We start from the raw sequence: 15,223 nt of genomic DNA on the forward strand, positions 1-15,223 counted from the left end.
CATAACCGGAAACTTGCGTCTTGTTTTGTTTGTTGGGTTGTTGTTGTTGGATCGGGTCGATTGGTATATATCCTAAAAAGAATGGCCTATGGAAAGAATCTGTTGTTAACTCATTACAACTGAAACAGTCTTGTCACTTTTCTTAAAGATTAATAGGATGTGCATAAAATCCAAATTCAAAACAAAATCTACATAGATCGATAAATCTGCTTGTTTCAGTGATAATCATACTCAACAATTAAAAAAATGGTAGCAGGAGAAGTACGCAGAAAAGGCTCCACTCTCTCTGATCCTCGTGCTACTTCACCATTGACTAACTCTTGATGGGAGCTAATAGCTTCTTCAACTTCTACACTTCAGGACAGTTTCTTGTTATCAGAAAGACAATAACTGTTAGGAATGGTGTGGAGAGATGGCAGAGAAGATGTATGAGGCAGAGTACTCGTATCATAGCTTGAAAACGTATCTTGAGAGAAGTTAGTGTTGCCGACCATCTCACCATAAGGGCTGGTCTGGAAATTAGAAGAGAACTCATGTGGAACTGTGTTTGAGAGATGAGGATGTTGTAGAACGTTGTTTTTGATGATATCACTCATCATACACGTGTTATGATGAGAACCATTAAGCTCCTGCTTCTGCATCAAGAGATTCTTCAACCCGAAGTTATTTACTGAAGATGCTTGCACTGGAAGTAACTGTGAGTAGTCTTGTGTTGTTGAGACGTAGGGATGTTGAAAGTTTGTGTTGGTAATCATGTTATCCATACACATGTTATGACTATAACCATAAGGTTCCTGCTTCATCAAGCGATTTTGGTAATTGGTGAGTTGATTTGAATGTGAAGCAGAAAGTGGGAGCTGGGAGAGGGTAGCATCTTCATGGGTTGGTTCGGATGGACCAAGTTTGTGTTCCTCTGTTTCTGCGCCTCAACAAAACGAAGCCTTTCTTGCAGTTTAGAGAGAGTCTGTTCTAAGGACTGAATCAATTGAGAAAGTTGTTGGGGACAGTAATGATCAAAGTTCGGATACTTCACATTATTCCTCTGCTTCTTCTTCTTCTTCAAATCCGTGTTCCCCTTATCCTTGTCCTTCTTCTCGAGGAACTCATGAAGATTGACGCTCTTCTTGCGTTTTCTGGCCTCTTTAAACCTCAAAGCCATGTCTTTCACTTCGTCTCTCTCTCATTAGGCCATGTCTTCAATCTGCCGTCTGGTCCATAGTAGATGACGCAAACCTCAATCGCACAAAGAACTGAAAGCTCGTAAGCTTTCTTGAAGATGGTCTTAAGTCTGTTTGTTAAAGTTGTTGAATTATAAGACGAAGAAGACGAAGCTTGCTTCATCGTGATTTTTCCTTGATTTAGCAGCAAGAAATTAGGGTTTTTCCCTCGAGAGAGAGAACACGAAGAAGAAGAATTATATGAAACTGAAGGTGAAAACATTGTGAACTATACTATATAGATGTCTTGGTGCCTACGGGAACACGCGTCGCGTGAAGAGGAGCGTATGTGTGCGCCTAAAGATTCTATTCGCTTTCCAATTTTTTGCATAAATTTCCTTTATTAATGTCTCGATGGTGAAGACGAAAAAGGAATTTTTAATTAGCCTCTCGATGGCACTCTGTTCACAGCTGTAAAATAAAAAGATTTGATTGAGAAAATATAGATTCGATTGTGTTATTAATTGTGCAACAAAAACTTTGAAAAAGGAAAAGTAAGTCTCTAATAATAAGCCACTTTGTTCACAGGAAAATTACCATAGAAAACGCATCACACTATTCGTATTGTCGATACCTTTGCTATTACATTTCTTGTCGCATTTAATACTCAAGAAAAATACACAATAACTGGGAATGTGGAAGTAGACAAATGTAGTAACCAGCTTGCCTTATTATAGACACAACAACATATAAAAGAGTACAATTAATGTCAGACTGATAACGACGATCCAATAGTAGGAAACCAAAAATCACGAATTTTCAACTCACAACTAGCAAAATTTCGTTTCTTTGTTAGATGAAAAGTACCCATCATATAAAACGACATTGTGATTGGCAATCAGATATAAATATAAATGATTTGTCTCATCATATTTAGATAGTAAAATATTAAGGTTTATCAAACGATCAAGAAAGATAACATTCTTTTTTGTTTTTTTTTTCTTCTCTTCCTCCCTTCTCCTCACAATGGAAGTTAGTGAGGCACTTACATTAGCTACTTTTAAATCTTTGAAGTTTGAAACAAGTGAGGAATATTCCACAAAAGATAGTAATGGTTTTTCATACCGGAAACATATTATTAATGAAAAAGGGTTTTGTATAGCTAGCTAACAATTTTAAAATTTTATATGTCGGCTTCGTGATGTTTTTTATAAATGACTTGCAGATTTGAAATGGCTTTATATAAGTATTTGATAGTATGTGATATATGTTTGTTTACCCTCATATATTAGTCAAACGTACGTGGCAGATTTGAGAAGTAAAATATGCGATTCGTGACGATATATAAAGCGTGAAATTTGGTGAAAAATAAAATAAAGTAGTTATATCTTAGTATTAATTAAATTGCATTGATATGCGTTTTTCTAAAATTGTGTACATGTCAACTGTGAACCACAAAATCAGCAATGAATTGAGGTTGCTAATTACTAATTAAATTACAAGATGGTAGAGTCGTTTTGTCGAAACTAAGTCTGATCTCCAGATTCCCAATTAGGAGACGCCAGCTGTACTAATATTAGTAATTGTACACACAAATCTCACATTATTCAATTCTTGTACGTTGGTTTCTAGCTAGGGCTTCATTTCTTACATAAACGTCGCGAAAACTTGATTATTATATTCATCCAAGATTAATAAATAAATAAAACCAACAAGACCCATTTATAAATATATACGCATAAAAATGACTTTGTGTATACATAGCCATTAACCTCTCAATTTTCTTGGTTGGTGGGTTCGTATAGTTTTGGCTTCTCTCACTTATGGAAACATCCTTAAGCTACGATATTTTGGATTTCTTACAAAACATCGTCGTTTCCAAGTCACAGCAAAATTCCCTTTCTTCCTCTTCTTATTCAGCGACTTTCTCTTGCTCCGTCACAGAGCAACAATCTCACTCAACTCAAAATTTACCTTCTCTGCGACCAGGAGGTGGTTCCAGTGATGACTACGTACAATCGCCGAAGAGGTCAAGGAGAACGAGAAGTGATAAAAAGATAGAAGATATACAGAACCAAAGGATGAATCACATTGCCGTCGAACGTAACCGGAGAAGACAGATGAATCATTTTCTCTCTGTCCTCAAATCTATGATGCCTCTCTCTCATTCTCAACCTGTGAGTTTCGTTCTATCTTCTTTTTAGCTTATAATAATATGTTTGGTAATAAATAGCACACTACTTCGTTTTTTCCACGTTTTCATTTTACTAATTTATCATGTAATTTTGTTTTGATCATAATCTATGTTTTAAATATGATTCCGGTGCATACAAATTCATAAATTCAACTATATAAGTAGAGTAGTCAACTTTATTCAGCTAGCTAAGCGTTCAATTATTGTGATTTCCGTTATTCATCTCGAATACAACTATATATACAAAGCTAATTAATAGTTTGGGATTTCCGTTTATACCTAATATTAACAGAATGACCAAGCATCAATCGTAGAAGGGACCATCAACTATCTAAAGAAGCTAGAACAACTTCTTCATTCACTCGAAGCACAATTAAAAGCTCGTAAACCTAATCAATCACCAAACAAATTCTCCAACTTCTTCATGTTCCCTCAATACTCCACCGCTACTACTGCCTCCTCCTTCTCCTCTACCTACCACCACAGCAAGGCAGTTGCTGACGTGGAGGTTACAATGGTAGAAAGACATGCCAACATCAAAGTGTTAACAAAGACACAGCCAAGATTGCTCTTCAAGCTGATCAATGATTTTAACTCATTAGGTTTAAGTACTCTACATCTCAACTTAACAACTGCTAATGAAATGTCTCTCTTCACTATTGGCGTCAAGGTAATTTATATTACTTCTCTTCTATTTTTTTGGAAATATTTGATAATAATGATAACAGGATGTGTCGGTTAAATAATTGGTTTTCTGGATTAGGTAGAGGCAAATTCGCAGTTGACGCCTTCAATTAATGAGGTCGCAAATGCGGTGCATGAAGTCGTTAGAAGAATTCACAAGGAAAGTTGAAATTTCATCACAATTATTATAAATAATCTCTTATAAAATAATCAAGTACCCATAAGTCAACAAGTGTATATAGGCTTCAAATTTCATCTTTTTAAATTTAATACAGTCTAAATAAAGTTATACTAGTAGACTCTTTTTAACTTAAGCGTACATATCAAAAAAAAAGGTACAGATTGGTAAAACCGGTTTGATATTATAGGGGTTCACTCGTGGGCCTTATATTGTAACGAATTGGGCCTTTTAGCTTAACCGGACACGGATGAGTTTCAGTTTGGGAAAACCAGAGCATGGCTCCTCGAGATGTTTGAACGATCGTCTAGATTACGAACAAGCCTCTTTCTACGAGTAAAACACTTGTATCGGTTGGCCGAAACATCTGAAAGGAAAGCACAAATAGAACCCAAAAGCCCAATAATTTACAGATCTTCTCCAATGTCAAATCTAACGTTTTAATATTATTTCGATGGATAATATAAATGATGCGATTTTGAAATTTTTGTGATTGATCAATTTCATGTCGTGATCAATGTTTCTAGAAGAAAAGAAACATCAAGAATCTAGTGGAATTAGTTGCTTTCATAGGATATAACCAGCTCATCGACCAAACTCCCTATATAAAAGATTATATTTTAAAAAATGAAACACCAAACCTCTTTTACTTTACGCTTTTCAATTTTAAGATTTTAGATGGATACATACGAAATCATCATGTCAGTATGTCACTATATAAATGGCTAAACTTATACTAATATATGAATATTAACATAAAGTCTCAACTCCAAGAACCTTTTTCTTTATTTTCCACCTTGCTTTTATACTTTTTTTTTTGTTAAAACCTTGCTTGCTTTTATACTTTTTTTCGTTTGTTAATTATATGTCAAAACAACAAATCTACGTTCATTTCTTAAACTAATTTTCTTTTGTAATAAAATTGTATTGTTAGATTCTGAAACACTTGCTAAAATAAAACCTACTTTGCTATATACATATACATAACTGTATTAAAATTTGTTATCAACGATGAATTAAATGTTTGTTGTATTACAAATTACTGAATTTAGATCTAGCTTATACGGAAAAATTTAATCATAAAACACCGAAGTTATTATGATATTCATTACAAAAATTATTGTTAAAAGATTTTTTTTTTTTTTTTGTAACAGTATGTTCTAAATATAAATTTACTAAAATACTACGGCCGGACTAAAATAATACATTTTGTAGTAAATGGGCAAAGATCGTTACAGAGACAGACAGCTATCTCATCAAAGCTCTGTCGCCTTTCCCATTACTTAATTTTAAAAATATATTGCAGTTTGTGAATATCCTTTGTACACCACATACTCTTCTCCCATATATTATTTTATAAACACTACAATGCATACATGTCTGTGTACAACTATTAACTAGCAATGTTTACATGCCAGGAAATGACGAGAAAACAAACATATACCATAACATAATCCACTTTATATCCCGTTGGGGTTAAATTTGATTTGATGTGACTTTTATCATCAATATGATCATTAACCAATTAAAGAATCCTAGAAAAAAGACTATGTTTACTGATGTTCTTCGTATACTATTATCTCCGAAATGATTATACAGTGGTAGATTTGTCTACCATGAGAAGAAATCTGTATCGATCTTGAGAACGGAATGAAACGCAGCTAAGCTACAAAACATCTACGTTTTTCTTGTACCAACTTACAAACATCATACAACCTTCAACATAAGAAAAAAGAAAATAACCTACATCATAAATACCAACGTCTCAATAAAATATAATATTACACTACTTGGCTTGTATGATCTGAATGCCCAAAAGAATCAGTGATTTACAATAAACTCATATTGCTTCAAAATTTTGGTAGCCTCCAATTCTTTAGAATTCCCCATCAAACGTATCTAAATGTTTTTTTCCTAAGTAAAAGATTTCGACCCGAAAGAGACGGGCGTCAAATTCATAATAATCTATGTTTCTTTTTTAGAAGAAGTAAAAACAAAAAACATTGGATCAATACATGTGAATCATTTTTTAAATACATATCGATCAATAAAATGTATTAAAGTCATTATTAAAACGATAACAACTTATTATATCATAAAAGTTTCAAATGATATCACAACCACTAGATTATTATGATATGTTTCCTTTCTTTTGCCATTTACAATTTTCACAAGCACTTTATATCGAGTGTGATTGGTGACAAAAACGAAGCGGTACAAGTGACACAACTTGAATTTTTACCAATCACTAAAATTTAACTAAAAACTTTACTCTTAGTTTTTTTGTACACATTTCATGTACATGTTTTTTTTACAGATTTGCATCATTACGCAAAAGCTTACAATTTCAGTTTACAGTTTTTCTGTACAGCTTTGTATATCTTACTAATCAGACCCATCATATTTAAGATCCGTATACTATAGTGAGACGACAACATCGCTATGATACATATATAGCTATATAGACTAATATATCACAAAATATACGTTAATTTATAAAATCGTCAATATCATATGAAAAATGTGCTTCAAAGTTTCTATTGTGTATATTTCAATTATACCGACAGTCGGGGTTGTAACTCGAGTCAATATGTCATCTAAATAAATGACGACAGAAATAGAAAAAGATTACGGATATGAATGCCACTATAAATGTAAGTAATTTGCGTTTGGGGAAGAAAAAAAAATGCTGACCCACATCTTAAAATCTTTTATGTTAAAGCAAAATCAATTTGCATGGCCAACTACTGGACCGACTCTATTCAACTTTTTTATATATAGTATTTCTTTGCGTGTATCTTCGATATATATAACACCCATGACCCATGTCTATATTATTGTATTAAAATTGAATGGTTGGTCCAGTGTATTAATACTACGATTGATTATGACATTTTAGTTGGAAAATATCAACTCTATTGTAGAGAGTCCATTTCGACCATATATACCTTGATCTATAGACTGTTTTTTCACAGTGAATCTGATAAATAACATATTATATATTATCATTTTTTTGGGACATGTTATTTTATATAATAGTATATCTTTATATAGATGTGTAATAAATCATGAGCACGAACTTCTAATTAATAATTTATAATCAGTGTAAGAAATGACATTCTTTTTGTTAAAGAAAAAAATAACATGTAAAATACGTGTTATATATTTTACATATATTATACATATAATTGTTGACAAAAAAAAATATATATGTATAGTGAATTTATGAAGTTTTGCATGAGCAAATTCCTAATTTTACATATATTTATAAATATATTTTACATATAATTGTTGACAAAAATATATATATATATATATATATATATATATATATATTATACGTATAGTGAATTTATGAAGTTTTGCATGAGCAAATTCCTAATTTCTAACTCAACCCTTTTGTCCTTTATTTTGTTGTGTGTCAACAACTCATCAACGCTTTATCATTGGGTTGTAATTACTCATTCTTTAGTTAAATCACCAACAAACAAGAACTACAAGTGAGAGAACGAAGTACAGAAAGCAATATTTTGGGAGTACACATTTGTTCTATTAGTCATACAGTAAAACCTCTATAAATTAATAATATTGGGACTAAGACATTTTATTAATTTATAGTGATATTAATTTATCTATAAATTAATAATTATTATTTTATAGTGTAAATTAATAATTATTAATTTATAGATATATTTTTAATTGTTTATTTTTTTAAAAATTATGAATTGCAACAACTATAGCAAAATAAGATTAAACTTTCGGATGTTATAAATTTTATGGTTTAGGAATTGAACTTATAATATTTAGAAAGCACTATTTACAATAAATTACAAATATTATAGACAAATTGACTTATACACATGAGACACATAAATTCAAATCTATGAATAATAATATCAATTCTCCTATTTTAATAATCTGTCAAATTATCAAATTGTAAATGATGCATATCTAAAAATTAAAACTTTAAATTTTAATTATTTGTATGACATGTTATAAAATATTTTAGAGATATTATTATAGGTTGAAAATACAACATTACAATTGTTCTATAGAATTGAGCTTTAGGAGAAACATACACTATTATATTAATATATATATATATATAAATTTACATAATTATTAATTTATGATATTATTGGGACCATATTTTATAAGGAGATTTCGAAAAAAATATTATCTTATTATCTTATCGAATATTGTTAATTTTTACACTGGTCCGACTTGGGACCAACAAAATTTATTAATTTATAATGTTTATTAATTTATAGAGTATTAATTTATAGAGGTTTTACTGTATATAGTAGTCATATACATTAACAAACAATGTAATCAACAACAAATAGTTACTACATCAAATTGAAGTAAAAAAGTGAAAAAAAAAACTTAAAAAAACTAGCTAATTAATTATAGAAACAAAGGAAACATACTGTATTTAGAAACTGGTAGTGATTACGATCTAATTTAATGAATCTTTACCGGCTCCAAAGTAGCCGAGCTGAAACCTATTGGCAATATGGCATCAATTTAGATCCTGGATCAGAGTCTCTCATAAGTTGTTTTTGCATTTAATTATATAATTTTTCGTAAATTAAAAAATCGCCCGAAATTCTTGAAATAACTCATTGATACTCCAACACTTCCTCTAGGGTTAACCTGTCGTCTTATTTAAAACCCGGAGATGGAGTGAGAAGCCATCTCTCTCTCTCTCTCTCTCTCTCTCTTACAAATTTGGATTTCTTCAGGAAAACCAAAAAAAAAAAGAAAAAAAAAACTTTGAAATCTCTCGTGATGAATTAAAAGTCTATTCTTTTTCTTGGTGGGTATTAGTAGTGAATTCTCTGTTTCCATCTTGGATGGATATATAGTGTAAACACAGAGCAAAGATTCTTCTTCTTTGTAGAAGAAGCAAATGAGAGAAGAGAGAGGATCGTTTCTTCACGTATTGGTCGTATAGAAAGATCTTAATCAATAGCGATCGATCTAGGCCATTAAGTTCAAAGTTTTTGTTTCCTTTTTTCTTTGACGATCTCAATAGTTCCCAACGAAACAAGATGAAGAGATCACGTGGAAGCTCCGATTCTTTGGCCGGTTTCTTACCAATTCGCCATTCTGCAACAGGTAAACAAACAAAACAAGATTCTTATAATACAATTCTGAAACTGTAATTGTTGTCTTTTGATGTTCATTAGCTGAATACTAACTTGAAACGTACAATTAACTATAAAACTGAATTTTTATTATAATTGTGTGTTATTTAATATAATAACTTAAGTAAAGATGTGTTTTAATTTATTTTTCTGACAATTCATACTATCGAGACGTTATCCTGACAAAGGTTTTGTGATTACTCATGACATCATAAATATTCTATTATTTGATTGAAAATATCCGTTCATGGGATTGGTTTAATAAGTATATAAAAACTACTGTTCTGTATTGTTTTTAATGTAGTACCGTGGTTTAATGATTTTATCAGACAAACAAATAAGTCCAAGACCAACAAACACCGGCTTTCTCTATTCCGGCGCCGGAGACTACTCTCAGATGTTCGACGCTTTAGACGACGACGGAAGTCTAGACGACATGGGAGGCGTTGGACACGCGTCTTCCACGGCCGCGGAGAAAAAGCGGCGGTTGAGTGTAGAGCAAGTGAAAGCGTTAGAGAAGAATTTTGAGATTGATAACAAGCTAGAGCCGGAGAGGAAAGTGAAGCTGGCTCAAGAACTTGGGTTGCAGCCGCGACAAGTCGCGATCTGGTTTCAGAACCGCCGTGCTCGGTGGAAGACAAAGCAGCTTGAACGTGATTACGGCGTTCTTAAGTCAAACTTTGATGCACTCAAACGCAGCCGCGACTCGCTTCAACGCGATAACGATTCTCTCCTTGGACAGGTATAAGCATATTTTATTTAGTTATGAGTTTTATGATAAGCTAAACTTAGAGATGATCCAACTCTGCAGATTAAAGAGCTCAGAGCAAAACTTAAGGTGGATGGGGTCAATGGTGTAGAAGAAGAGAACGGAGTTATCAAAGCGGCGGATGCAAATCAGACGGTGGTGATGGCTAATAATGAAGTCTTAGAGCTAAACCACCGTCCTCCGCCACCCCATATTCCTACGGAAGCTCCAGCTCCGACGTCGGAGCTCGCGTACGAAATGTTTAGCATTTTTCCACGGACCGAAAGCTTCAGAGAAGATCCTGCCGATAGCAGTGACTCGAGCGCGGTGTTGAACGAAGAGTATAGTCCCACGACCGTTGAAGCGGCGGGTGCAGTGGCGGCAACGACGATGGGTTGTTTCAGCCAGTTCGTGAAGATGGAAGAGCATGAAGATCTGTTCAGTGGAGAGGAAGCTTGCAAGTTGTTTGCGGACAATGAACAATGGTATTGCTCCGATCAGTGGAATTCGTAAAATACGTGGGGGTAGAATTGAAAACATAAGAAAATTGAGGGGTTATGTAAAAATATTTCTGAAGGTCGGAAAATGAATTACCCAAAATGTTGGGGTCTTCTTAGACCATCATTAGTGGAGTAACCCACTATAGTTACTCTCACATTANAGAGAACGGAGTTATCAAAGCGGCGGATGCAAATCAGACGGTGGTGATGGCTAATAATGAAGTCTTAGAGCTAAACCACCGTCCTCCGCCACCCCATATTCCTACGGAAGCTCCAGCTCCGACGTCGGAGCTCGCGTACGAAATGTTTAGCATTTTTCCACGGACCGAAAGCTTCAGAGAAGATCCTGCCGATAGCAGTGACTCGAGCGCGGTGTTGAACGAAGAGTATAGTCCCACGACCGTTGAAGCGGCGGGTGCAGTGGCGGCAACGACGATGGATTGTTTCAGCCAGTTCGTGAAGATGGAAGAGCATGAAGATCTGTTCAGTGGAGAGGAAGCTTGCAAGTTGTTTGCGGACAATGAACAATGGTATTGCTCCGATCAGTGGAATTCGTAAAATACGTGGGGGTAGAATTGAAAACATAAGAAAATTGAGGGGTTATGTAAAAATATTTCTGAAGGTCGGAAAATGAATTACCCAAAATGTTGGGGTCTTCTTAGACCATCATTAGTGGAGTAACCCACTATAGTTACTCTCACATTAATTAATTATATAAATAATCATAAATTAAGTTAAGTAACTCTAAGAGAACTTAAGCAAAATCACCCTATTACTAGAGAACTCCAAAGAGGTTACTCAAGCATTTAAATAATAATTTTTTAATTTTTGTTTATTAATTATCAAATTTTAATTATCTAAAATGATAAAACAATTTTTTTTTTTATATTACATAAAATAGAAAACAATTTTTTACAAACTTTAGAATATTAAACATATTTTACAAAATTCGGAATAGTAAACATATTTTATAAAATTGAAAATATTAAACATATTAAACAGAATTTGGAATAAGATTTATTGTGCGGTTGCACCAAATTTTTGTCTGATATGCTCAATCAAGTTTTTTTTCAAAAGATCATGCATTTATGTATCATGAACATCATTTCGAATGCCCATATCTGTAGAATATTAAATTTAAGAGATCGGTTTACAAATTTGATATTGTCATTTGACCAAATATTAACAAGCATCCATGATCTGATCATCTGAGACTGCAAAAATCAGTAGATAGAAGGAAATGGTAAGCAGACTTGAATCAAGAAACCTTATATGAAACTGTTCAGCGTGGTCTGATTTTCTTGACATTGTCGTAATTTTGGTTGTTTATGCTGCGGAGTCGATTAACATAAGCAATATATCTTAAGTAGTAAATGCTTAGCTAAAATAAAAGCAAGTAATGTCCCCCTCCAAGCAAAGGAAAAGTGTGGTTGTTGAGGCTTTGGAAGAAGACATAACCGCTCACATGAATGAAACATACATGTATCAGCGGTTTACATTAATCAGCTTTGGAGATCTCTGTATCTTGTCCTGTTTTCTCAATTGTGTAATACCATGTGATCTGTAATTTACTTGTCTATTTGAATAGCAATTGTGGTTATAACGTAGTAGCAAATAACACATTTGTTTTCTCTTCAATTAGACAAACAAGCTATTCAGTTTCTTTTATGTAAGTACAAATATCTCTTTAAGCACACAGAATAAGACACCAAGATGATGGTGGTGAAAAGAAATTTGAGCCATTAGCTTCAAAACTCCAAAGAGAAGCCTGATCGGTAATAGAAGCCTGCAATTTGCCAGTGGTCAGAACTGAGATTTGTCAAGGCTGTCAAAGTAGGGATGATCCATAGCTACTTTTGCTGAGATTCTATCAGCTGGATTGTACCTCAGCATTTGCTGCATTAGATCAAACAAATTATCATCAACTTAGAAACCCCAACAGAAAGAATCAGACTTTTAATCTACTAAAGAGATCAGAGAATCTTAGGCCACAGAAAAATCCGGCGATGGTCATATTTAAGAAGAGTATTACCGTGAGAAGATCAATTCCTCAGGAGATAGAGATGGAACATCACGTGATAAGTCTTGCGATTCCCACTTCGGATACACATGCCAGTCACGCAATGGCATTACACCGGGCCATTGCTGCTCAGTTGGTGTTCCTAGCAATCTCCATAACCCAAAACAAAACCATGTTTTAAGATATACATTAGATTGAGTCCTATGATCTAAATAAGTTCACAAGAACTGAACCTAATGAACTAAGGTGCTAGACTGATTCCTAGGCATCAAAACTATGAAGCAAATAACCTGAAAATATGAAGCAGCTGCTGAAACTCAGAATCACCAGGGAAAAGAGCTTGCCTCCTAATCATCTCGGCTGCCAAAAAATTAGTAGGAAACATCAATAACGCAAACAAGTAGAGAACAAAGACGAATTCAAAAGGGTATAAATTAAAACACGATAGAGCACTAACCAAATATGCAACCAACAGACCACATATCAACAGCAGTAGAGTAATGAGTAGAACCAAGCAAAACCTCATGAGCTCTATACCATAACGATGTAGAGTGATTGAGAAAGCATATGGAGAAGAGAGATTTCGCGTAGTGCCGTTGGTGGTATACCTTCTTCGTCCATCTCGAGTCTTGTCTTCTTCAGGGCTACGAGTTTACCGGTGGTTTTCTCCATTGCTTTGTAGACTTTACCGTATGTTCCTTCACCGACCTTCTTGAGCTTCTCGTACTTGTCCATTGATTGAGATTGTACTAAGATTGAGGATTTTGAGTTTTGGGGGTCTTCTTTATAAACCCTAAGACCTTGTTTATTGGTGGGTTCATACCCGGAGGCTGGGTTACGCCAATTCAGTCTTCAATTCAGTCTCCAACCATCGAGATTTAGCCGGAAAAATCAACGATTCGATGGTAATCAATTGATTTTTCTGATGGTTGTTGATTCGCCTGTTTATCTCCCACGGACGAGAGAGACGAGAGAGGAGAGAGATGTCGGGAAAGAATGAAAAAAAAATGAGGAAAAAAAAAATTACCTTTTATATTTCTGAATCCACCAATCACAAATGGCCACGTCGCGTTACTTAAGCTGTTGCTCCAAACCCTTCCCACAGAACCGATACTCTTCATATTGGACTAAAATATAGGTTTTATATTACAAATTTGGGCCCCAATACAGAGAGTAACCCAGAGAGTTACACCAGTAATCATGCTCTTAGTTGTGAAAGTGGGGACATGACGCGAGAAGGTAAAAAACCGAGAGATCACGTGCGGTTCCATGCACGTGCGGCCGTAATCTTTTCGATGTTGAAGAGACATGACAAAAAAAAAAAAAATCTCAAATTATCGGGAATGAATAAAAATAAAATGTGACGAAATAATATTGTTCGTCATTTATATTATTATTTTTGAATAATTACTTAGGGGGTGAATTTATGAATGTGATGATAAATCATAAAATCTTTAAATTCCGATTATGTGGACACTACTATAATTACGACTTATTCTTTTTTTTTTGTTTCCCCTCGTTGTCTGTTCACGATCACGACTACGCACTACTCAAAAGATTCTAAACTCTGTAGTTTACCTGACAATTTTCTTACCTTGATGTTATGTGAAAGTCTTATTATAGAAACAGAAATGTGTCTTCACTTTTGAAAAATGTTACATAATTTTTTTTTCTGTCATTGATTTCTTTCAAAAGTCGACATGATACGATTGCTAATAAGAACTGATTTTTCGAGATTAAGACTGCTCTAAATTTGACTATTTGAGATGTCAATTTGATAAGATAAATCAACCAATTATGTCCTGTTAACGCCAAAATATTATAGTATTTCTGAATTATGATCGACAATACTTTTTAATCGGTCCAAACTTATTGGTTCATTACTGAGGTCTTTCTGTGTTTTACTGTCAACGGTTCATTACTGAATTTGTATAGTTTTATTGAGAATCTATAGGCTAGTCGATTATTATTTGGCTATTATAAGTTTTGAATTTTGTTTTGATATATAGAATAAGTTTTGATTTACAGCTTTGTAATTAGGAAAATTTTCATAACGCTCACACCTTGTTTGTTGAAGTAAAGACAAACGTGAAACGTTCAACGTTCGAATCATAGAGAAAGGAAAAACATAACGTTCAAATATTTTCTTTTGAAAAAAAAAATATATATATATTCACAGCATAAGGACATGGAGATGAAAACATGAAAAGCCGAGCCACATAATTGGATCTCCCTAAATATCCGTGTTTGTTTCTAGCCGTTCCTTTTTCTCCTTTTGTTTACTTGCTTTTTCATTACCTAAAGCCATTTTTAATTTGCCTTTTTGCTGCAACAAAAGTCTGTATACTGTTTGTTTATTCAAATACAATGTTTCCGTCCGCCGATCTCCTATATACGTACGTATATATTGATTAGTTAGTATATAAAGATAATGCTCTCAACTTATAACTGTTTTACTCGTGGAACTGGAACTATAAATGTAAGTGTTACCAGTTCATTGAAATTTGTATTGTTCATTAGTTCTTTCCATTTTTTACACCGGTTCAAAAAGATTATCGTACAAAAAACTGGCAGTACTGTAGTATGTCATGT

The 15,223-nt window shown here is 33.6% G+C and overlaps 2 protein-coding genes and 2 pseudogenes across 4 annotated transcripts; 2 read left to right on the forward strand and 2 right to left on the reverse strand.

The window, feature by feature from the left end:
* On the reverse strand, nucleotides 283-1,404 carry LOC104762724 (annotated as a pseudogene).
* LOC104762725 (transcription factor bHLH99-like) lies at nucleotides 2,901-4,329 on the forward strand. The gene is made up of 3 exons (XM_010486076.1): nucleotides 2,901-3,334; nucleotides 3,644-4,021; nucleotides 4,115-4,329. The coding sequence occupies exons 1-3, from the start codon at nucleotides 2,981-2,983 to the stop codon at nucleotides 4,202-4,204; spliced, it is 822 nt and encodes a 273-aa protein (XP_010484378.1). The 5' UTR covers nucleotides 2,901-2,980; the 3' UTR covers nucleotides 4,205-4,329.
* On the forward strand, nucleotides 8,867-14,027 carry LOC104762727 (homeobox-leucine zipper protein ATHB-5-like). 3 transcript variants are annotated; one of them, XR_002036600.1, is made up of 5 exons: nucleotides 8,867-9,334; nucleotides 9,693-10,105; nucleotides 10,175-10,270; nucleotides 10,816-11,267; nucleotides 13,836-14,027. XR_002036600.1 is itself a non-coding variant. In XM_019240498.1 (4 exons), exons 1-4 carry the CDS (start codon nucleotides 9,268-9,270, stop codon nucleotides 11,167-11,169), a joined length of 930 nt encoding a protein of 309 aa, XP_019096043.1. In that variant the 5' UTR covers nucleotides 8,867-9,267; the 3' UTR covers nucleotides 11,170-11,273. The 3 variants fall into 3 exon arrangements, 2 of the variants coding, with proteins under 2 accessions (XP_019096043.1, XP_010484381.1); XM_019240498.1 differs by lacking the exon at nucleotides 13,836-14,027 and having other exon boundaries at nucleotides 10,816-11,273; XM_010486079.1 differs by lacking the exons at nucleotides 10,816-11,267; nucleotides 13,836-14,027 and having other exon boundaries at nucleotides 8,869-9,334; nucleotides 10,175-10,728.
* Nucleotides 12,314-13,366, reverse strand: LOC104763672 (annotated as a pseudogene).

This window comes from Camelina sativa, chromosome 18 (assembly GCF_000633955.1).
Source record: "Camelina sativa cultivar DH55 chromosome 18, Cs, whole genome shotgun sequence".
Lineage (NCBI taxonomy): Eukaryota > Viridiplantae > Streptophyta > Magnoliopsida > Brassicales > Brassicaceae > Camelina > Camelina sativa.